This window comes from Doryrhamphus excisus, chromosome 23 (genome assembly GCF_030265055.1).
Source record: "Doryrhamphus excisus isolate RoL2022-K1 chromosome 23, RoL_Dexc_1.0, whole genome shotgun sequence".
NCBI classification, from domain to species: domain Eukaryota; kingdom Metazoa; phylum Chordata; class Actinopteri; order Syngnathiformes; family Syngnathidae; genus Doryrhamphus; species Doryrhamphus excisus.
Window position 1 is genome coordinate 1,269,802 of NC_080488.1, and position 21,173 is coordinate 1,290,974.

Sequence of the window (21,173 nt, forward strand, 5' to 3'; positions counted from 1 at the left end):
AAGTTGTGCTTTATTGTGCTTGTTTTCCAGTCACACTGGTGTGCACCCCTGCAAGATGTGGAAGCTGTGGGACACCACGGGCGGAACACCACTGACGGCCAGGAGAGGCCCCACGTTCATCTCCGTGGGGTATGTACTCACTCACACAAGTGTCATTGAACTACTTAACTCCTGTGTGGGTGTTGAACCCCCAGAGACCTCAAGGCCCAAATGGGACAAAATGGTGTCAACATTGTACAAAATGTTACATAAAGTTGATTCTGCTGTTTGGAGTCCAAAAAAACTAAACTAGGACCCTTGGGGCCCATCTGGGACGTAATATACTTCTTTTATAGATGATTATTTTTGATAGGCAGCAGTGGCGTCATTTGGCCTATTTTATTTTTTATTAAATGTTCTTAAGTCCCCCTAAATTTGATCTTTTTTATTAATTTTTTTATTTTTTTTATTTATTTTTTTTTACAAAAAATCTGACAAATTTTATATAATGGGGCAAAAGCAGGCTGATACTAGCCTACTACTACTAGTAGCAGCAGTAGTAGTAATAATCAGAAGAAGAATAATGATAGTAATAATAGGCTAATTATTACATAATTTTGCAGTGTAGATTGTGTGTACTTGTGTACATTTAATGGGGGCCTAAAACAATTGAGTATCTCTACTAAATCTGTCCAAAAGTGGGAAGGTTTATATCCCTTATGTTCCTTATTTGTTCTTATTTTGTTTGTTTTTTTTGAATGTTTACTACATTCATTCATGGTCCTCAGAATCTAGTGTCGCCCCTGATGGGCAGTAACCCTGATATTTCTTCTGAATAGTAAAAAAAAAAAAGCAAATATTTGTTATGCTTGGGCTCCCTCTGGTGGTGTCATGCTCTATGAAGTACTAGGGTTGGAATTCTACTTTGTATTCTACTTTTTGTTCTATTTGCCTCCAAATGTTGGATTTTATGATGGAGATGCAGGTAAGGTTTACTTCTGCATCTATAACCTTTTGCATGACCGAATCTTGCATGTATTTTCTTCTAGGTTTGTAATTGAGCAGTTATTGGAGCCTTTGAGCAGGGCATTGGGCGTGTACTGTGATGGAATTGATGTGGTATAATTGTGAATTTGACCCAGCATGAATAGAGTCAATAACTAATACATGTAGTTGAAACCCAGAATTGCAATTATTTTTTATAATTCATAACCAACATATGTACAGTAGTTAAAACAAACATTGTCAATATTTAGTGGAATTGGTAGAATTTATAACCAACATGTGTACTTCAAACAATTGACCCAGTATTTGAGTAAAGTATATGACTAATGTAGTTAACATAACCCAACCTTGTCATTATTTTTGACCGTGCATTTAAGTGGAATTGAACTCTGGGTTACACGTTATTTCTAACACGTGGTCGTTTGTTCGCAGTGAGGTGGAGAATCCTTCAAGCAACCTGGGCGACTGTCAAGTCGGCTTTGGCTCGCCGGGCTGCGAGGTTTCGACACTGCACGAGGACGGACACGGGGTGGCTGAAGGACGACAAGATGAGTATCGTCAGGGCGATGTCCACCTGCACGCACACAGGAAGTGGTGTCAGACGTGTATGTTTACATTTGTCTTTTCTTCTACATCATCAGGTTGTAACTCACGTATAAAGAATTTCCATGGAGAACCGTTTCCACCACAGCGAAGCAGGCGTACTGCAGTAAGGAGAAGACGGCCGAAAGAGCCATCATGAGGCCAAACAGCTTCCCGAAGTGACGTGTTGGGAAGCTGCACACAGGTTTGGAATATTGTCGTTCTTTCCGAATGTGTGTATATTTGGGGCTGTCAAACTTCATTCATTTTCTACCGCTCGCAGGGGGTGCTGGAGCCTATCCCAGCTGTCTTTGGGCAAGAGGCGGGGTACACCCAGCCAATCACAGGGCACATATAGACAAACAACCATTCACACTCACATTCATACCTGTGGCTAATTAACCTAGCATGTTTTTGGAATGTGGGAGGAAACCAGAGTACCCGGAGAAAACCCACGCATGCACGGGGTGAACATGCAAACTGAGGGTGGAATTGAACGCTGGCCTCCTAGCTGTGAGGTCTGTGCGCTAACCACTAGACTGCCGTGCCGCTGTCAAACTTAACGCCTTATTAACCCGTTAACGCAAGTTTCCGTCAACGGCACTGTTTTTTTTTTTTCTGTTTTCCGAGTCCTGTTTGGCCCTCGGCCGGCGCCTTCACTGTCCAATGTTGATCAAAAATGGAGGACAAAAGGTTGGTTTGGTAATGTATCATCTCCAGAGCCTTGCGGCCAAGTCATACCAGGGTCCCAACTCCAAGTGTATTTTACTTTAGTTTGAAAAACTGGGCCGGGTTTCAAAGTGTATCTTATTTTTGAACCCACCATACCCCAGTATGAGTCTGGACTTTGCTTTTTTTAGAGAGACTGTGCACCAAAAAATACGCATTTTAGCACTTTGAGGTCATCGCATCTTACATTTTATGCATTCTCACATAGTATCAACATTTGGGAAAAAATGTGATTAATTCGGCACGGTGGTCAAGTGGTTAGCGAGCAGACCTCACAGCTAGGAGACCAGCGTTCAATTCCCACCCTCTGCCATCTCTGTGTGGAGTTTGCATGTTCTCCCCGTGCATGCGTGGGTTTTCTCCGGGTACTCCGGTTTCCTCCCACATTCCAAAAAAACATGCTAGGTTAATTAGCGACTCCAAATTGTCCATAGGTATGAATGTGAGTGTGAATGGTTGTTTGTCTATATGTGCCCTGTGATTGGCTGGCAGGATGTACCCCGCCTCTCGCCTAAATTCAGCTGGGATAGGCTTGCGACCCTCGTGAGGAAAAGTGGTAGAAAATGAATGAATGAGTTCTCCTCCTATTTTGTGTGGAAGTGGTCACTTTTTTGCTTCTTATTTTGTCTTTCCCTTTCTTATTTTGAGTGTGAATGGTTGTTTGTCTATATGTGCCCTGTGATTGGCTGGCCACCAGTCCAGGGTGTACCCCGCCTCTTGCTCGAAGACAGCTGGGATAGGCTCCAGCACCCCCATGCCCCTTGTGAGGAAAAGCGGTAGAAAATTAATGAATGTGATTAATTCTGAGTTAACTGCGGACAAAACGTTGAATGTATTGACAGCCCTGGTATACATTGCTGCATTCGTGCGTGTACGCATCTTCCACAGGAAGTCTACTCACACCGCGCTGATGAAGGACGTGAGGCCGCCGTACAGGAAGGCGTAGTTGAGCACTTGCATCACGAAGGTGAAGTACTGCAGCTTCAGAACGGGGATGGCGGCGCAAATGGAGAACACCATGGCCATCACCGACGTCAAGAAGAAAGACGCGACTGCGGAATTCAGGTCTGCTTCCTGTTCACTCATTCCTGGAATCACACATCACACGTGAGGAGAAATCAGAAATCAGTCTTTGCTTGTAGCGCGTGACGAGATGACGCGATAACCTGCCACTCTTGGCCTGCGCTTGTGTCTGTCCAGGATGAGACCATTCAGGGGACTGCAGAACACGTGACACATCTGAGTGAAAGCGTAGGCGTTGATGTACTGGCTCACTGAGAAGACACGGAGAACTCTGGTGAGACGCCTTGATTTCAGATAAACAATAGCACAGCTGTACACTGACTACTCTTAACCACCATCACCGACCGAGCGATGAATCTCCACCGGCCAGCCTCTCCAGCGTGGGGTTGAGGGTCCCGATGAACAGGTAATGTCTCAGCTGGATCACCGACAACCAAAGCAGGAGCAGCAAGAACAACCTGGACAGGACGCACTCGCGGAACGTTTTCTCTGATCAAGACCGAGAAAGCACGGATGAGATTCCAAGCCAGCGTCCCGACCATCCATTCCGAGATGAACGCACCTGGATCTCCAGGTTTGTCCTCGGTAGGCAGCGCGTCCTCTGTGCTGGTCTGGAAAGTGACCTGCTCCGACTCTGTTGACCTTTTTTTGCCGCAAGATATCCTTAGGGTCAAAGTTCAAAATGCAGTCACGTGTCGGTAAAGTCAGAGAAGTGGCACAATGTCAGGGGTGTCCAAAGAGCGGCACATGAGCCATTTGTAGCCCGCCGCATATTCCAAACATATAATTCAACCAGGAAACAGCAAAAATTGAAGCTTAAATATTTAGAGGAGAAAGTTGTAATATAACCATAATAATAATAATCATAAGAAAACAAAGTTAAAATATGAATTATATATAAAAAAAACACTCATGAGGCGCAAAGCTGTAGTTTAGTTCTAAGTGGAAGTTGCTGAAAAAGGTCAAATATTACAAGAATAAAGCCAAAATATTATGGGGATAAAGTCATAATTACATTTGGAAAAAACAAAAACAGCAAAAATTTGTAAAATAGAAATAATTCATGAGAATAAAGTCAAAATATCAACAGGAAATAAGAAGAAAAGTCCCAATTTAACGAGCATTAACTCGTAATATGATAAAAAAAAATTTATATATTAAAAATATAAAAAATATTTTATTTTTTAAACTCATAATATGAGAAAAAAAAATTTTTTTGGAAAATTAAGTTGGGGGAAAAAATTTGTAATACTACGGCAATAAAAGTTATGAGAAGAAAATTCCCAAAGGCTATATATAAATATTGGGGGGGGGGGGGGGGAACAAGAAAATCATGTTTTGTTGACATAATCTCCATCCTTGACTTGATGAGGACTACGTAAGCGCTGAGCCACCCCTAGAGAATGCCCCCCTGGGGTGCCCCTTCCCTACATGTTAGCGAGTATCCTCCAAGTTTCATACCCGTACTTGTAGTGCTCAGGAAGAGGATATGGTATAAAAGTTCTTGGAAACAGGAAAACCGTCCTCAGCACGTGCACGACGCTGCAGGCGGCCAGGAACAGGAAGCTGGCCTGAAGAGGGATGCCGGCCTCGTATATGAACTGGAGGGGGAAGATGAAGATCATCATCATTATTATTACTGGACATCCTCTGAATCACTCGGCGCTCACCTTGATGATGATGAAGACTCCCGAGGACGTGTCGAAGGCGCCGTTGTAGACGGTGATGATGGTGGAACGATGGGCGGCGAAAAGATTGGCCACCTTCAAGGAGCAAATGTTTGTTTTTCTTGTGAAAGATGCAAACGTGCAGCATGAAGATAAATACGCGTGCACGTGCATGCTATCACAAGCGCACATGCTACAAGATTAGCATTCATGTTATTTGAGGAATGTGGATGTATGAGATGCGACTTCCTACGAGAACCGGCATATCAACATGCCATCATTGGGTCTAATATCTTCTGGTCTATTGGATCGGAGAATCACAGTGAGCGGCCTTAAAGTGACAGAGCACCATTAGTCGTACCTGCGTGTTGCTGATGAGCAGCATCATTCCACCCACAGCGATGAAGGAGAGAGCCGGGTAGAGCAGCATGGACATGGCTGAGGGACAAAGACAACATTTTGGGAAAAGAAGTTCCTTGCTTGCTTGCATGCGGTATTCCGTAATGGATCCACTTATGGCCGGGATACTTCATGTACCCAAATGGGATGGGCCCCAGCATGCCCTCGTGACCCTAGCGAGGATAAGCGGCGTGGAAAATATATGGATGGAGGCGAGGAACACTAAGGAATTCAGGATCTGGCCACTCACGATATTTCAAATGCAGCAAACTGCATCAGGCGGTTTCCTACAGCCGCAGTCGTTTATGCCAGTGTTTCCTAACCACACTACTTAGACCATGGCGGTTATTTGCCTTGTAAACCACACGCTCAGAGTCTGCAGGACATTCCGTGGATCTTTGGACAGAGATATTACGATATTAGATATCAATGGAGACAAAAACCAACCTGGCGTTGAGAAGGCCAGCATCAAGATACCAGAGGTGTGAAGACATCTGGTGCAACATAACACAAGTCATGATTGGTCACTGATCTCATTCATTATGTCAGGGGTCGGGAACCTTTTTAGGCGAGGACAGCCATGAAAGACGCCTACTTGATGAATCAAATCACATGGGTTCCCCAACCGCAGGTTCCCGACCCCTTGCGTCACGTTGTCCTTTCAGCACTCACAGTCCGAAGAGCCGAGCCACTAAGGTGCCGAAGCGGTCAAAGATGAGCCCGTTTAGGAGCGTCAGGAAGTTATTCAGGAAGGATGCAATGGTGAAGACCAGAGCGAACTGTTCATCCTGTCCAGTGCAGTCTGCACAAATACAACAACAACAACAATAACAACAATATATTTTCACTAATATGATATAAACATACACACTTCTCTGGTGTTACCATAAATACTTGTATTCATTGACTAAAAAGGTTCTTGTTTTCCAGTGTATAATAGATGAAAAGATCCAAATATTATATTTGTTAAATGCAGTAGCAACACAAATTCTAATGGACCTTTGAAATGCATTGTTTTTAAAGACGCGCTTGGCCGCCATCTTGCCTGGGTGGCTTTGCTAGTTTGCCTAACCCTAGTATAGTTCAGTTTAGTTTAGTTTAGTTTATTTCAAACATCAAAAACATCCAAAGCACAACAAACCAACCAAAATCAATACAAATAAAAATACATATTTATATATAAACGTACACATGTTCGAAAGGGAGTAGGAAGAAGTCAAAACTTATCTAGTCCCACCCCCCTAACCCCCCTTTTTTTACTTTATGTGATGTTATCCTCCAAAATGACGCTAGACAGAAAAGCCCCCAAAGCCCCGAGTTACCTATCACATGTCTATCCAGCATCTGAGTAATTTTACTTTCATTTTAGTTTTATTGAGGTTTTAAAAGATATACAATCAAACCTCCATTTTCGTACGCAACGTTGGACAAAAAAAATGTTTCACACTGTCTCGGTTTTCGTAAAATGTTGTCCGTTGGCTCTGTACCGTATCATTCCGTGGAATCAATTGGCCAAACAATGCACCCCGCATGTTGCTGACTCACTGTGCATAGTGCTAAATAACCCGTCATGGGGCCAAAGGAAGTTGCCACTGCCAGAGATTTGACTTGAAAAATAAATTTATTTTTGATAAAATGCCATTTTTGCTAAAAAAAAAAGTTTAATTGAATTTACATCATTGGGAAAAACTGCCTTTGTTTTTTGTTTTTAAACTTTTTAAAGATAAGATAAACTTTATTATTAAAACAAAATCCAACCAGCATGTCACTGTTTAGTTTTTTTTTACTTTATGTGATGTTACATTTATTTTATGTTTCAAACATTTCTGCTCCACTAGGTAGAAATGGACGGGAACTGATCCTAAGTCAGTTCCTCCGACTGGCAGAACCAATGGTGCCAAACTAACATTTGTTGTAAAAAAGTACCAAGCAAAGTACATGATAGCAGTACTGATATTGTGATGTAATGTACTGTATTTGATGGGACATTCCAATTCAAGCCCAAAAACATGAACCTATGCAAGCCATCAAGATGGCAGCCCCCACATTTAGAAACTAGATCTTGTTAATGCTTTTCCACAATCTCCCAGATTTCCCAGTCAGAGGTGAGGAAAAAGGCCAACTGACCTTGGACCAGCGAGCCGCCAACGTCTGTGGTGTTGACGCAAAAGGAGGCAAAGAAACCCTGCGTCTTGAGAATGAAGACAAGTGACGGCCAACCAAACATGATCCCCGCAAAGCCCAGACTCTCCAGCAGGCCTGTGACGAAGGTGAGGACGTGTCGCACCTTCATGCTCTTCGGACAAAGCAACATTATCTCGGCTTCCTGACCAAAAATATCTTCGTGAAGATGCTGTTCCCCTTGCCGGATGCTCACACGTATCCCATCTCCATGACTCTGCCTTACACGACCTTTACAATGAAGTCCCGCTCATTGCTAATCTGCCATCGTTACGTCATGTGTTATTGTTTGGACAGACACGGAAGCGTCTTCGTCTCATATCAGTCCATATGTCTGCCATACCAAAATATCTGTCCATCTCAAACGCTCTTCTTGCATAATCCGACTTTTGTCCTGAAATGTCCCCTTAACTGGCACCCGTCCCAAACCTTTGGCTGTGAGATTCAAACTTCATCAATAGTCAAATAACAACACGGCGGTCGAGTGTTTAGCGCGCAGACCTCACAGCTAGGAGACCAGGGTTCAATTCCACCCTTGGCCGTCTGTGTGAAGTTTGCATGTTTCCTCCCACATTCCAAAAAAACATGCTAGGTTAATTAGCGACTCCAAATTGTCCATAAGGTATGAATGTGAGTGTGAATGGTTGTTTGTCTATATGTGCCCTGTGATTGGCTGGCCACCAATCCGGGGTGTACCCCGCCTCTCGCCCGAATACAGCTGGGATAGGCTTCAACACCTCCTGCAACCCTCATGAGGAAAAAGCGGTAGAAAATGAATGAGTTCTCCTCCTATTTTGTGTGGAAGTGGTAACTTTTTGGCTTCTTATTTTGTCTTTCCCCACCCTCGGCCATCTCTGTGTGGAGTTTGCATGTTCTCCCCGTGCATGCGTGGGTTTTCTCCGGGTACTCCGGTTTCCTCCCACATTCCAAAAAAACATGCTAGGTTAATTGGCGACTCCAAATTGTCCATAGCTATGAATGTGAGTGTGAATGGTTGTTTGTCTATATGTGCCCTGTGATTGGCTGGCCACCAGTCCAGGGTGTACACCGCCTCTCGCCCGAAGACAGCTGGGATAGGCTCCAGCACCCCCCACAACCCTCATGAGGAAAAAGCGGTAGAAAATGAATGAATGAGTTCTCCTATTTTGTGTGGAAGTGGTAACTTTTTGGCTTCTTATTTTGTCTTTCCCCACCCTCGGCCATCTCTGTGTGTTTGCATGTTTTCTCCGGGGACTCCGCTTTCCTCCCACATTCCAAAAACATGCTAGCTTCATTGGCGACTCCCACCGTGCTAAAGACGCTCTCATCCCTCATCTTTTGATGTCAACGAGGGAGAGGCTGGAGGTAAAAATGGTTCCTTTCCCATCACGGCGTCCGTGGACGTCTCTTCCTGTGTAAGGTGTTGGAACCTTAAAGCTCTCCCTTCCCAAAACCTGAGACCACGTTCCCCGCGCCCCCCTGTATCATGTCTATTTTTAGCTCTCCTGTGGTCGGTCTCATATTTTCACACTCTCACTCTAAAGCTCAAATAGTAACAGCGACATTTAAATGCAACACATGTGATCTGAGGAAACTGCTGGAAGGATAAACGCTAATGCGGCGATGTGGTCTTGGGGCCTGCTGGTCCGTGGTTTCTGCTCGGAAAGTTGACTTCTCGCTGTGATGGCTTCTCTACCTGATCCTTCCTGCCCAGATGACAAGTCCCTGGATCTCGCTCCGGATCCGGACTCGTCTCGGTCCACCTCCCACAGGAGGACGCAGGGTGGGATGAGCAGTTTGGGCTACGGCCTCAGTGTGGCCTGGCACCATCTGCGCCCTTTCATCCCGTTCTTCCTCATCTGCTTCATGGTGGTGTTTCTCGTCTACCTGATGCATTCTATCATCTATGGGGGGCCGTTCAAAGACCCACTCTTCTTTGTCAAGTTTAACCAGCGCTGGCCCAGGCCCACGCCGAAACAGCCGGACCCCTTAGCTTGACTGTTTTTGTCAGAGATGCCACAGATGGCTACAGACAAGTTCTCCGTGGGGACATGGTGTGTGATTGTCAGCTGTCCTGTGGGACGGGCCAAGTTGTGACTAATGGATGCATCAATATCTTTCAAACAATCTGTATCTTGACTCTTTGGGAGCATTCCATCATTTTGTTTACTTTATTGCTAGCATGTTGTTCAGTCGTACATTATCATTAGCAAGTGTATTTCATTAAGTGTAGTTAGTTTCTTTTAAAACAAAAAACTGATTTGTTTTGGTTGCTAGAGATGGCATATTGTCCTTTAGAAACAAAGAACATTTTTGCGTAGTTTGGATAGCATCCAACTTCAACAAATGTCATATTCAGCTACAGTCTTTACCAATACTTTAACTGTTTTCTTTATTGGAGCTTTGCTGATGTTAAATAGTATGATTTCACACTAAAACTTGCGTTGACGTTTTCCCTTTGCTTCGATCTGTCGTGTACTTAGACAGCGTTATACACTATACTTGATTTGAAATATGACCGAACTATCTCGCTGTCAGTGTTTACCATGTCATCTTTGTTTGTTCCTACGCTTCCACCACGTGCAGCGTCTCTACTGCCCCCCTGTGGCGAATAGGACAACTACAACTCAAACGTGACCACAGGATGACCACCAGGCGTGGCCACCGCCATTATCAATACGAATAGAGGAAAAAAACTCACTAGAACAAAGTTTAAAAAGTCACACTGTACAGCGATTCATATTTTTTAAACATTTAGTTCCATTTTATTACATTACCGTGCCTTTCTATTGAATTTTGACAAACGGTGAGTTCTTTTTTTTCTGTTTGTGCGAAATATTTCGGTACGCCGCGACAGCTACTTTGTTAATTAAGAAGAAAAAGTTTAATCGGAATGTTTATTATTTTTTTAAAAGTCGTATTTGCACCGCTATCCTAACTATAACTGTATAATTAAATGACGTAACGTGACACCTGCTGGCGAGATCGATGCTAGCTTGTTGGCAGCTATGCTAACATCGCTGACTGAGCACGTGATCAGCTCAATGTGGAACTTTAGCGTTTTAGCTTGTTTGTTAGCTTGTAATCATACACTTCTGTGCTCTTTTGGGTAGCCTGTCAAAGTACTTAGAGTATAGTATTTGCAAATACTGATTTTTTTTTCACAAAAATGATACATGTGGTACCGCAGGTGTTTTTTTTGTGGGGAGGGGGGGTGAAAGTTAAAATGAAAGAAATTTACGGGAAACTATTTAAATAGGAGGGCCATGTCTACTTGTCTTTTCCCGTTATTTTGTCTCCCTCGGCTAATAGTAACTTAAATGACTTGGGGTGTCACAAGATCTCGCAAGATTAAAACGTGCGCACGAGACCTGGGACATGATACATAAATAAATAATTGAATGAATGAATCTCGCAAAAAAATGGATGATTTTGCCAGCCTTAGGATATTGCCATGTGTACCAGTGTTTTCCTCATGTCCTGCCTCCAAACTGGCAGGAAGAGAGTTCACTCTGTGCATTGGTTTCAACACTTAGGTGCGTTTGTTTCATCGTACGGCATGAACAGAGCCCCTCATACAGTGTCTTTGTCTCTGTGGATGGAGGCGGGGCCGCTAGCATACACACACAGAGTGCACAAGAGTGTAGTCTCGTGCAAGTAGAACTGAAATTAGTAAATTGCAATATATTGTCATCTATTTTTCATCTCGTTCTTGTAGAGCCAATCTTGAGTATCTCGTGACACCCCTCCAAATGACTAAACCATCCAGCTGTTGGCCTGCGCGTGCATATTGTCCCCCCGTCGTCTAGTCCAGGTGGAGATGTGGTGCTACCAAAAGCCTGGATTTGAAGCCCTCCTGGTGGCCGAGCTGCAGAGACAGCAGCAGCGTAGACAGTTCTGCGACACTCTCCTCAGGGCAGAAGGTAAGACACGCTGCCTGACGGGAAAATGGTTCTACTCCACTGCGTCTTCTTCTTGCAGGTGTTTCAGTGCCGGCACACGGTTGTGTCCTATCAGCGATCAGCCCTCAGCTGTCCACCGTGCTGCCCTCCTCAGCAGCACCCCCATCTGGACAGAAGCATGTGGTGGAGTTTGGCAGCATGGGGGCCAGGACTCTGCTCCACCTGGTCAAACTGCTGTACTCGGGGGAGATGGCCGGGGAGGGGGAGAGCGAGAAGCAGCAGGCTGTGTCGGCGGCGGCCAAGTTGGGGATCCTGGACCTGGTGGAGGTCACGCAGAGACGGCGGGGGCAGCGCTCCGAGGTGGGCGTGCAGACGGATCCAGTGGAGCTCAGGGACGGGAACGTTTTGTGTGTCCGGTGGAGCCAAGAGGTGGGGGATGGCGATGGCAGCAGCGTTCCGTGGAAAGACACAAATGCAGAAAGAAACGTCCAGGCAGGGGGGGGGCAAGTAAGCGACCCCCTCCATTGTCATGCCGTGCCCACTTATGAGACGATTGACCTTGCTCAATTTCAGACTTTAGGACACATGGATGTTATTCATCCCGTTGTTCCCGTTTCTGTCATCCACCCTCAAGATGGCAACCAATGGACTGCTGACTTCCCCGCTGGCCTTCACGCAGGCGGCAGAGACATTTTGGAGGGGGACGTGGGGGGCGACGAGCAGTTTGAGCAGTATCACGACAACATCCCGGGATTCATCAACCACTTTTTAAACCTGGACCACAAGGAGGCGGGCCAAACCAGGAGGAAGCAGCGAGGAGCACGAAGGGCGGCCGCGAAAAAGCCCCGCCGGCCGCGGGGGCCCAGAGGGGGCAGGGGGTGGATGCAGACGGTGGACGTGCAGGACGTGAATGTGAGCAAGCGGCACAAGTCGCTCCTGCAGAGGTGCGGCATGGCGGCTTCTGTGAGGGCGGGTCAGGGGGGAGGAGCCACGGGCAGGAAGTTGTACCTGAAGACCCGGCACATTCTGTGTTCCGGCCGGGGGTCTCAGACGAGGCGAGGGCGAGGCGCTGGGTGGGATTTTAGCCCCGATGGAGACCAGATGGGAGGGGGAAGCTTTGTGATGCGGAGGACAAATCCAGAGTGTAAAAAGGTGAGACAAACACACACACACACACCGTCACACCGGGCTGCAAATGGCCCCCGGGCTGCACTTTGGGCACCCCTGGTGTAATGGCTAGTGTGCTCCTCACTGGCCACAACATTAGACTTTCTATTCAAGATGTCTTCCGGATATAACGCAGCCTTTTTCTGCCAGGTGTCTCCCGCCGCCCCCCGCACTCCCGCAGCGCTCTCCCACCCAGCTCCGCCCCCTCATGACGACCCACCTGAGAACTTGGATCGCCTCTTGGACGAAGTGATGAGGGGCCTGAACGTCATGGCGAGCAGCAGCGCTCCAGACTCCCAGCCGCAACAACAACAACAACAACAACGCCATCCTGGCGCCACCACAGTGGTGGTCTCCACAGGGCGAACGGGCGACAGCCGCTCAGACGGCGAAGCGGGCCGTGTGGACCCGCAGGTGGAGGGAGACTTGACGGCCATGTTGGAAGACTTCCTCCAGTCCTTAGAGCCGCGTGGTGACAGCTGCGTTGTCAGGGTGGAGGAACGCCACCGCCCACCTCAGCGCAAAAGAAACAAAGCCACACCCTCGGCGACACAAAGTGCACCTCCTCACGGAGCTTTAGAAGGAGTTAGAGCCGCGGGAAAACGCAGTGGGAAGAAACGACATCCTCAAAATGAGAGGAAGCGCATCCCGTACTCGGTGAGCGACATCATCAATAAAATAGTTGCGGAACGAGGCGATGAGTGTTTACGCCATTTGCCCGTGGTGAAACTGGAGCGGCGTGGCGTTCCGGCGGTGAACACCTCCTCGCAGACCGTCAGCTGCCAGGCAGTGAAGGAGGCTCCTGATGTAATGACGCTCCACTCCTGCTTTTATTCATGTCAACGCTCTGTTTGCTCATCACGTGTTTGATTCCTCATCAGACCCCTGCAGGCTCCACAAAGATCTACCCCATCAGGAGCAGATGCAAGCGAGCCCCTAAAAAGGTGAGATTGACAACTCTGTTTTCGGCTACTTTAGCCTTTTTGGGAAGGGGCGGAGTGAGAGGTGTAGGCAAGCGATGATGTCATGGTAGCCTTCTTCTCCTTGGCAGCCGCTCCCGGCGAAACCACCACCATCACGACCGGTCCGCCAGTCAAGTCGACTCAGGAAGATCACACCTCTCAGTCCAGTGGCGCCAACATCTGGAACAAAACATGGCAACCTCATGGAGAAGAATGAAGACAGGAGAGGAAGTAAAGCCACTGAGGAGGACGAGACGATTGGAGCCGTGAGGAGGTCATTGAAGAGGAGTCCTCAGCCAGACGAGGAGACGACAGACGTCAGCGGCGAGACCAAGAAGAAACGTCTTAAGAGAAATGATCCTCCTCCATCTCGGACGTCCACGTCTGATGAAACCGTCCTGCAGGCCAGCCAAGAAGAAGCAGGTGTTACTGAGCAGAACGAAGAGCTTTCCAACATGGGCGAACATCTGGAAGAAGGAAGCTGTCCGCACAAAACGGCGCCGTGTCTTCCACCATCACCAGAAGTCAAAGCGGCGGTGCCAGGAAGCGAAGAAGAAGAGGAGGACGTCGATGTGATTGGAACGTGTGATTCTACCCCCGATCCAGTCGTCATCACCTGGTCTCCGTGTCCCGACAGTGAAGGAACGGACGGAGACGAGGAGATCGACGTGATAGGAGTGTCGGACTTCGCCTTGGCTATGAGCAACGCCGTGGACAGGATGTATCACGCCGAGGTACCCCTACGCTGAGTTGGTTAGTCCCGGACTTCCAGGTTGGTTCTCCTTTTGTCTTTGTTTGAGTTGCGTTCGAGAGACACAGGTAGGTAAAGATGGACACCAGTTGGATCTGGTTTTATCATGGAGGACTTATGTAGCTAGTCACCCCAAACAGGACTTTCGTTTTAGCGTCTCTTAAAGGGACACGTTGTTCCTTTGTCGGTTGCGTGCGTAGCTCAGTTTAGTCCGCCAACGTTTTTTGCTACAATAAATGTTGTCTTTGATTCATCACGTCTGGCTTTGTACCGCCGCTTTAAGAGCAGCTGGGAACATTGAAACTCAACAAGTCGAGCTTCAGAATCCATCCAGAAGCTCAGGACCTGTTTTTGTGTCCACTACTTGACCTTGTCGTTCCATAACCTTCAGGATCTTCAAGGACGTTTGACATGCTTCATGTCTTACTACGTCCAAACCTCAGCAGCAATGGAGCTCAGTGAGAGGTCTCGCTTATGCAGCTCAACAATCCCACCGCCATCAAAGACTGAAAGCTTTTTTGCCTTTGCCATGAAGACATCATGACAGTTGGGAATACCTGACACAAAATCACATGGAATCTTTGCCGGGATTTTGACTTCTTTACAATAAATTGCCCAATCTAAACATTTACTGTGGTTAGCGCGTAGGCCGCGCAGCTAGGAGACCAGAGTTTGATTCCACCTTCTGTGTGGAGTTTGCATGTTCTCCCCCTGAATGCGTGGGTTTTCTCCGGGTACTTTTCGGCTTCCTCCCACATTCCAAAACATGCATGTTAGGTTAATTGGTTGACCAGTCCAGGATGTACCCCGCCTCTCGCCCGAAGACAGCTGGGATAGGCTGTTTGGGATGGCCGCACGGTGGACGAGTGGTTAGCATGTAGGCCACACAGTCAGGAGATCGGGAAGACTTGTGTTCCAATCTCTGCTTGGGCATCTCCGTGTGGCGTTTGCATGTTCTTACCATGTGTACGTGGGTTTTTTCAGGGTACCCCAATACTACTCCCATATTCCCTGTGGGAATATTCCAATTCCGTTCCAGACATATATAAATATGAAGAAAAAAAAACATTTTTTAGAGAAATTTGTGACAGGACATAAAAGCCTGGTTCAACGGTCATGGATTCCGCTAATTCTGGTGCAGATGAATCAGGCTAGATACAGTGCACTACTTGGCTGCAACCAGCGGGGGGTGCTGTTGAGTCGGTTTCATCTAGACTGCGACAATACACAGATATTATTCCTAGCAATCATAGCAGGATCTAAACAGGAGTTCACAACATCTACAAGCACAAGTTCATTTTCCTCATCGTCATTCCGACCATAGAGTTATTGTATGACAATTGAGTTTTTCAATTCAAGTTATGTAAGTATTGTAAAATAAGATCTCAGGAGCGCTTGAGGTGAAAATGAGTTTATTGCTATCAACCTCCACACAATAAGAGCACACCTGAGCTGCACCTCACCTTGGAGGTTCTCCCGCTTGAGCGCCTTTTCCACCACAGCTCAGGTGTGCGTTTGTGAGTCTGGCCCTCAAACCAAATAAAAAGACCCCCGGGTTGTGGGTGTCGTCTCTATCAGCGTGTGCGTGTTGGACTGTGTCTTTCCCTGTGCTTTATCAGTGCCTTATTGTCTCTTATCACACTCATCTGTCGAGGCCTGGAGATGCTGCTGCAGCTCAGCCCAAGAGGTGGGAGCAGGAGATCATGGGGGGGGGGGGTCTCAGCCTTGGTGTCCTCTCAGTGCTGGATGCGCCTAATGGACTGGATCTGCGGGGTCTGGGAGTGGGAGCCCCAGTTTTTGCAGTGCTGGTAGTCGCCGCTGTGTCTCTCGCACTCCATGATGTACTGCTGGCCCCTGTAGCCGGGGAACTGGTAGCACACAAAGCTGGGGGGGGGGACATGGTGGGATTTTAGCACGACAAAAAACATGGAGGGATCCCACAACATAACATCCAATATTGCTGTTGATAACGCCTTCCTCAGGAGGAAGCAGCTTGAGAAAAATAAAGAAAACTATCTTCAACTATGCGCCCTGTGATTGGCTGGCGACCAGTCCCGGGGTGTACCCCAAGTCAGCTGGGATAGGCTCCAGCATACCCTGATGATGATAAGCGGTATGGACGTATGGATGGATCTCCAACTACTTTATGTCTTATTATGTTACGTCTGCAAGTATGTTATGATCTTCACATGCAGGTATCTCCGTGGATGGACTTACGCGCCGCACTGCACGTGCATGGAGCCCACTTCGGGCGTCAGCCAGCCCATGGCCTGCAGAGAGGGGTAGTCGTCACAGATCTCCACGCTGCGACCCATGAAGTTCTCCTTCTCGAAGATGATCATGCGGCTGCTTTGGTGAGACTGAAGAAGAGCAGATGGTCACAATTGGAGCAAAATGTGTGTGTGTGTGTGTGTCTGTGTGTGTGTGAGCTCTCACAGCGCAGTAGATGGGGCGCAGCGACATGAGACGCTCCACGTGGTAGGAGAGGGAGCCGCTGTAGGAGTCCCAGTGAGGGTACTCTCCTCTCTCCAGGATGAACTGCTGGCCTTGGAAGTCGTGGTGCTCGAAACCAACCCAGCTTCATAAAGAAGAGAAGAGATCAGGAATACTTGAAGGTAAGCTGGAGCCTACCCTAATCAATCACTTATTAGAGTCTACACCAACGCAGGAGACACTTACGCGCCGCTCTCCACCCTGATGGAGCGGATGTTATCCAGACCACAATCTTGGATGTTGCAGCACTCGGAGGTGAACTCCAGGCACTTGCCCTGAAAATGCTCCTGCTCGAACACGGTCACCTGCGGAGCAGCGGGGGGTGGGGGCATGAATCCCAAACAGGACACGCAAGAAAAACATCTTTTGGTGGTTTACCTTGAAGAAGGGAGCCATGCCCATTCCTGAGTTGACCAGGGGTTGCATCATGGGGGACCTTGTAGTTCTGAACATCTTTACTCCTGATGAAGACATGCAGGTGACGGATGTTTATTGTTGTGCTTGCGGCTGCGGCAGAGATCACCTCCTTACCTGCTTTTTTTGGGGGGAAGAGCTCGGGAGTGGAACGCACTAACCGCCTGCCTCGCGTAGAGTTTTGAGAGGAGCTGGCGCTTCAGTTTTATATGGGCCGGCGGGTCACGGAGAGGGGGGCGGGGCGGGGGTGGGCGGGGCGTCCCCGCGACACACCACGTGTGCACCGATGCAGCGTTACGCATGGCAGCCCGCAGAGAGGCGCGCTGCGCAGGCCCGCCGGGCGCCCGCTGTGACCAGCTCAGCACATAACATAGACCGGAGACAAAGGCGATCCGGTATGTTCGGACCCCGGTCAGCAGTCCAGTGTGTATGTCCGCACAAAGGACCCCTGGTGGGGGTGGACAGGGTGCGGATTAACGGCGGGGTTGGGTGGCCACGCGTTTTAATTCCAATGTCGTCGTTCCAATCTGTGTAGTGTAGTAGTCTTGCTCAGAATCTTTTTGCAGTATACTTTTACTGTAATGTGTGTATATACCATATCTACTGCATTTATGGTAATGGAAGGATTTCATGACAGATATTACATTTATGCCTTTAAGATAGTAATCACATTTTTTAAAGTAGTTTTTGGTTTTATTATTGATTTATTTATTATGATATAGTTATTCTTCTTTAACAGCAGCTTTATACAATTAACATATACATGTATACACAGGCAGTCTATTTTCATTTATTTTTTTAATTATTTGTATATATATATATATATTTATTTATTATATATTTATTTATTTTTATTTATTTATTTTGGAGGGGTGTCATGTATATATATTTTATTATCTTAATAAATAAATATAATATATAAAATATATATATAAAATATATAATAAATAAATATATAATAAATAAATATATATATATATATACAAATAATTAAAAAAAATAAAAAATAATAATAAATGTAATGAAATATAAATGAAAATAGACTGCCTGTGTATACATGTATATGTGTATGTATCTTAATAAATAAATATAATGTATAAAATATATATTAATATATTATGTATTTATAATATAATATATATAATAGAAAAATATATAATATAATATAAAAATAATAAATAAAATAATAATAAAATATATATTATATATATTATATGTATATGTGTGTGTATATATATTATATATATATTATATAATATATGTATGTATTATAATTTTTTGTGTATTATACATATTATCTACATTTATTATACGTGACTTTTACCTTGTCCACACCAGATATCGTATCAAAATCCAGTATTTATTTAACACTACGGTTAGTTGGATATATATTTTTTCAATTAATTATTAAAACAAAAAAAAGCTCCACTTCCACTTGTGTCCACATTTAAAAAAAAAAAAACCTTATCAAATGTGTAATAGCAATATATATAATATATATTTACAGCATAATTAAATAAGCTGGTATGACATGTACATGTACACAGCGTGTACAGGAAGTCAATCACACGCAGTATTAGGTGTAGTAAGAGTCATGGAAGTTGACTCCATACGTAGAGTACATAGCGTACACTATATGGACTAATACTATATCGCTCCTATTGGTCGCCGGCCGCCCCCCCCCCCCCCCCCCACCCCCACCCCGCCCATCCCCTCTGTCTGTCCCCCTGTGATGATGCAGTCGTTTCTTTTGTGTCACGTCTCTGACCTCAGCAGGTTCGTTTCTCTGGCCGTAATCCCTCTCCCGTGGGCGCCAGCGTATAAAAAGGAGGGGCGCAGCCGGGCCACACACACTCTTGAGTGAAGCTCAGCGTACGCATCACACGCAGGCAGGTAAGGCGGACGCCGCGGACGCCGCGGACGCTTCCTGTCATGTGGAAGCTTACGGATCCGAATGCATCCTTCATTTGTCCTTGTCATTTGTCCCCCCCCCCCACCCATGCAGCAATCATGTCCAGTGGAGACAAGTCCAAGTCCTCTTCCCAGACTGACGGGAAGGCTGCTCAGAGCAAGAAGTCCGAGTTTGGTCTGACTTCCTACAAGGTGTGTACCTTCTGGCGTGGAGCCTCAAATTGAAACGTGCGTTGTCACGTCTGTCTTCTCTGGCTGCAGATGTTCGTGTTCGACCAGGAGAACTTCCAGGGCCGCATGATCGAGATCAGCAGCGAGATCATGAACATCTGTGAGCTGGGGATGGATCGTGTGCGCTCCCTGCGCGTGGAATGCGGCCCGTAAGTCCTCGGGGAACGTCCATCACTTTGGTGCTACGTTCATGCCGTTTCTTTCACAGCTTCGTGGGCTTCGAGCAGATAAACCTCTGCGGTGAGATGTACATCCTGGAGAAGGGAGAGTACCCTCGCTGGGACTCCTGGAGCAACTGTCAGAAGAACGACTACCTGCTCTCCTTCAGGCCCGTCCGAATGGTAACATCAAGACCGCCGTCGATTATCTTCTAGATGATCTCCAAGAGAACCACCACGCTGACGTCTTTCGGTGTGTCCAAACAGGACCCCGAGAAGCACAAGATCTGCCTGCACGAGGTGGGCGAGTTCAAGGGCCGCAAGATGGAGATCATGGACGACGACGTTCCCAGCCTGTTCTCCTACGGATTCACCGACAGAGTGGGCAGCATCATTGTCAGCTGTGGAACGTGAGTTTGGAATTAGTACAGCGGTCGTAGTTTGGATGACTTTCAAAAATATTTATCCTTAATTAATCTCCTTAATCACCATCAAACTGTAATCCTTTATCCGAAATATTTTGGAATAATCTTTGCTTTTGTTTTTACAAAATAATTATAATAATGGATTAAATGACAGGTTCAAAGAGTCATATTTTTCCCATTATATGTATTTATTATATAGCTTTTTTCTGTTAATTGTATAGGGAGACTTGTGGCTTCCATTTTGCCAAATAAAGATAAAGGACTGATAAAGGACTAAAGACCAGTATAGGCTAGGTCTAGACCAGTATACTTAAAAGAAAACGATTATTGTGATAGACAAGCTTAACTTTTACCGTAATGCTGAGCGTAAACAGGCAGCACAAGTCAACATTTTGTTTCCTCTTCTTCTCCCCCAGCTTTGTGGGATACCAGTTCCCCGGGTACCGCGGCAGCCAGTACCTGCTGGAGAAGGGCGACTACAGGCACTTCAACGAGTACGGCGCCCGCACCCCTCAGTTCCAGTCCGTGAGGCGCATCCGCGACATGCAGTGGCACCAACAGGGCTGCTACACCATGTCCAGCAAGTGAGGCTCGGGGAAGGAGAGAAAGAGAAAGAGCGGAAGTGAGGGAGAGGGGCGCAAGAAGAGGGGAAGGGGGAAAGACGTCTGAAGCCTTTACCTCAACAGCAACAGGAAAAAAAAAAAAAGGCAGGGAGATCGGGGGAAAGGGTGAGGATCTTCTAGACCTGTGGACCTCATCTCATGAAGGACCAGCCGGGACCCCCCTCACCTCCATTCCTCACTGTCCACGTTTCTCTTTCTCCCCTATGGGCTGAGCTTAGTTCCCCCCCCCCTTCCTCTCTTTTTATTTTCAAGTCCCTATCTTCATGCTCCATACGCGAAGAAAGAAGGAGACACCTTTCAGAAGATTTACAGAAGATTCTCGGTTTCAGGGTACAATGCATCATGGGAAACTGAGTCCTCAAGCGCTTCCTGCCCGGACTCCTGACCCCTGTGCATTACACACGTTTTCTGCTGTACAGAATCCTGGCCAAGTTTACAATAAAAAGGAAAATCTGTCTTTCAAACTTGTTGTCGGGTGAATTGATATGAAAAATAACACATGAGAGAATCTACAAACCTCAGAAGAACATCTGGATAGAACCACAAAGTCAGAATGTAGACAAATGAATGCAAATTTAACAAAAAAATGAGA

At 46.4% G+C, this 21,173-nt stretch overlaps 4 protein-coding genes across 7 annotated transcripts; 2 read left to right on the forward strand and 2 right to left on the reverse strand.

The window, feature by feature from the left end:
* The first annotated feature begins 27 nt into the window (after positions 1-27).
* On the forward strand, positions 28-15,982 carry LOC131110207 (uncharacterized). 3 transcript variants are annotated; one of them, XM_058063061.1, is made up of 10 exons: positions 28-129; positions 1,417-1,771; positions 3,184-3,360; positions 3,496-3,892; positions 7,475-7,654; positions 11,263-11,467; positions 11,526-12,598; positions 12,764-13,420; positions 13,495-13,557; positions 13,665-15,982. In XM_058063061.1, the coding sequence occupies exons 6-10, from the start codon at positions 11,365-11,367 to the stop codon at positions 14,322-14,324; spliced, it is 2,556 nt and encodes an 851-aa protein (XP_057919044.1). In that variant the 5' UTR covers positions 28-129; positions 1,417-1,771; positions 3,184-3,360; positions 3,496-3,892; positions 7,475-7,654; positions 11,263-11,364; the 3' UTR covers positions 14,325-15,982. The 3 variants fall into 3 exon arrangements, with proteins under 3 accessions (XP_057919044.1, XP_057919045.1, XP_057919043.1); XM_058063062.1 differs by lacking the exon at positions 28-129 and having other exon boundaries at positions 785-1,771; XM_058063060.1 differs by lacking the exons at positions 28-129; positions 1,417-1,771; positions 3,184-3,360; positions 3,496-3,892; positions 7,475-7,654 and adding an exon at positions 10,135-10,350.
* On the reverse strand, positions 1,138-7,797 carry LOC131110208 (equilibrative nucleobase transporter 1-like). Of its 2 annotated transcripts, none has more exons than XM_058063065.1 (12): positions 7,512-7,797; positions 6,057-6,186; positions 5,832-5,878; positions 5,347-5,423; positions 4,989-5,081; positions 4,786-4,919; positions 3,881-3,981; positions 3,664-3,807; positions 3,462-3,569; positions 3,197-3,383; positions 1,638-1,761; positions 1,138-1,558 (listed from the first exon to the last, which is right to left on the reverse strand). In XM_058063065.1, exons 1-12 carry the CDS (start codon positions 7,696-7,698, stop codon positions 1,433-1,435), a joined length of 1,458 nt encoding a protein of 485 aa, XP_057919048.1. In that variant the 5' UTR covers positions 7,699-7,797; the 3' UTR covers positions 1,138-1,432. The 2 variants fall into 2 exon arrangements, with proteins under 2 accessions (XP_057919048.1, XP_057919046.1); XM_058063063.1 differs by having other exon boundaries at positions 4,780-4,919.
* cryba1l1 (crystallin, beta A1, like 1) lies at positions 15,722-17,431 on the reverse strand. The gene is made up of 6 exons (XM_058063067.1): positions 17,351-17,431; positions 17,198-17,280; positions 17,006-17,124; positions 16,763-16,904; positions 16,544-16,686; positions 15,722-16,210 (listed from the first exon to the last, which is right to left on the reverse strand). Exons 2-6 carry the CDS (start codon positions 17,270-17,272, stop codon positions 16,063-16,065), a joined length of 627 nt encoding a protein of 208 aa, XP_057919050.1. The 5' UTR covers positions 17,273-17,280; positions 17,351-17,431; the 3' UTR covers positions 15,722-16,062.
* Positions 17,432-19,059: 1,628 nt separating this feature from the next.
* crybb1l1 (crystallin, beta B1, like 1) lies at positions 19,060-21,045 on the forward strand. Its single transcript, XM_058063066.1, has 6 exons — positions 19,060-19,126; positions 19,239-19,336; positions 19,406-19,524; positions 19,584-19,716; positions 19,801-19,943; positions 20,375-21,045. The coding sequence occupies exons 2-6, from the start codon at positions 19,244-19,246 to the stop codon at positions 20,544-20,546; spliced, it is 660 nt and encodes a 219-aa protein (XP_057919049.1). The 5' UTR covers positions 19,060-19,126; positions 19,239-19,243; the 3' UTR covers positions 20,547-21,045.
* Positions 21,046-21,173: the final 128 nt, after the last annotated feature.

Excerpts from the sequence above, each read along its gene's own strand:
- LOC131110208 (XM_058063063.1), bottom strand. The coding sequence starts at position 7,698 with ATGTTGCTTTGTCCGAAGAGCATGAAGGTGCGACACGTCCTCACCTTC. Across the intron at positions 5,424-5,831 it reads GCTGGCCTTCTCAACGCCAG|CCATGTCCATGCTGCTCTAC; the intron begins GTTGGTTTTTGT and ends TTTGTCCCTCAG. Across the intron at positions 1,559-1,637 it reads TCCATGGAAATTCTTTATAC|GTGGACATCGCCCTGACGAT; the intron begins GTGAGTTACAAC and ends GTGTGCGTGCAG.
- LOC131110207 (XM_058063061.1), top strand. The coding sequence starts at position 11,365 with ATGTGGTGCTACCAAAAGCCTGGATTTGAAGCCCTCCTGGTGGCCGAG. Across the intron at positions 11,468-11,525 it reads CACTCTCCTCAGGGCAGAAG|GTGTTTCAGTGCCGGCACAC; the intron begins GTAAGACACGCT and ends TTCTTCTTGCAG. Across the intron at positions 12,599-12,763 it reads CAAATCCAGAGTGTAAAAAG|GTGTCTCCCGCCGCCCCCCG; the intron begins GTGAGACAAACA and ends TTTTTCTGCCAG.
- cryba1l1 (XM_058063067.1), bottom strand. The coding sequence starts at position 17,272 with ATGTTCAGAACTACAAGGTCCCCCATGATGCAACCCCTGGTCAACTCA. Across the intron at positions 16,905-17,005 it reads ATCAGGGTGGAGAGCGGCGC|CTGGGTTGGTTTCGAGCACC; the intron begins GTAAGTGTCTCC and ends TTCTTTATGAAG. Across the intron at positions 16,211-16,543 it reads ATGCACGTGCAGTGCGGCGC|CTTTGTGTGCTACCAGTTCC; the intron begins GTAAGTCCATCC and ends CCCCCCCCCCAG.
- crybb1l1 (XM_058063066.1), top strand. The coding sequence starts at position 19,244 with ATGTCCAGTGGAGACAAGTCCAAGTCCTCTTCCCAGACTGACGGGAAG. Across the intron at positions 19,717-19,800 it reads CCTTCAGGCCCGTCCGAATG|GACCCCGAGAAGCACAAGAT; the intron begins GTAACATCAAGA and ends GTGTCCAAACAG. Across the intron at positions 19,944-20,374 it reads ATCATTGTCAGCTGTGGAAC|CTTTGTGGGATACCAGTTCC; the intron begins GTGAGTTTGGAA and ends CTTCTCCCCCAG.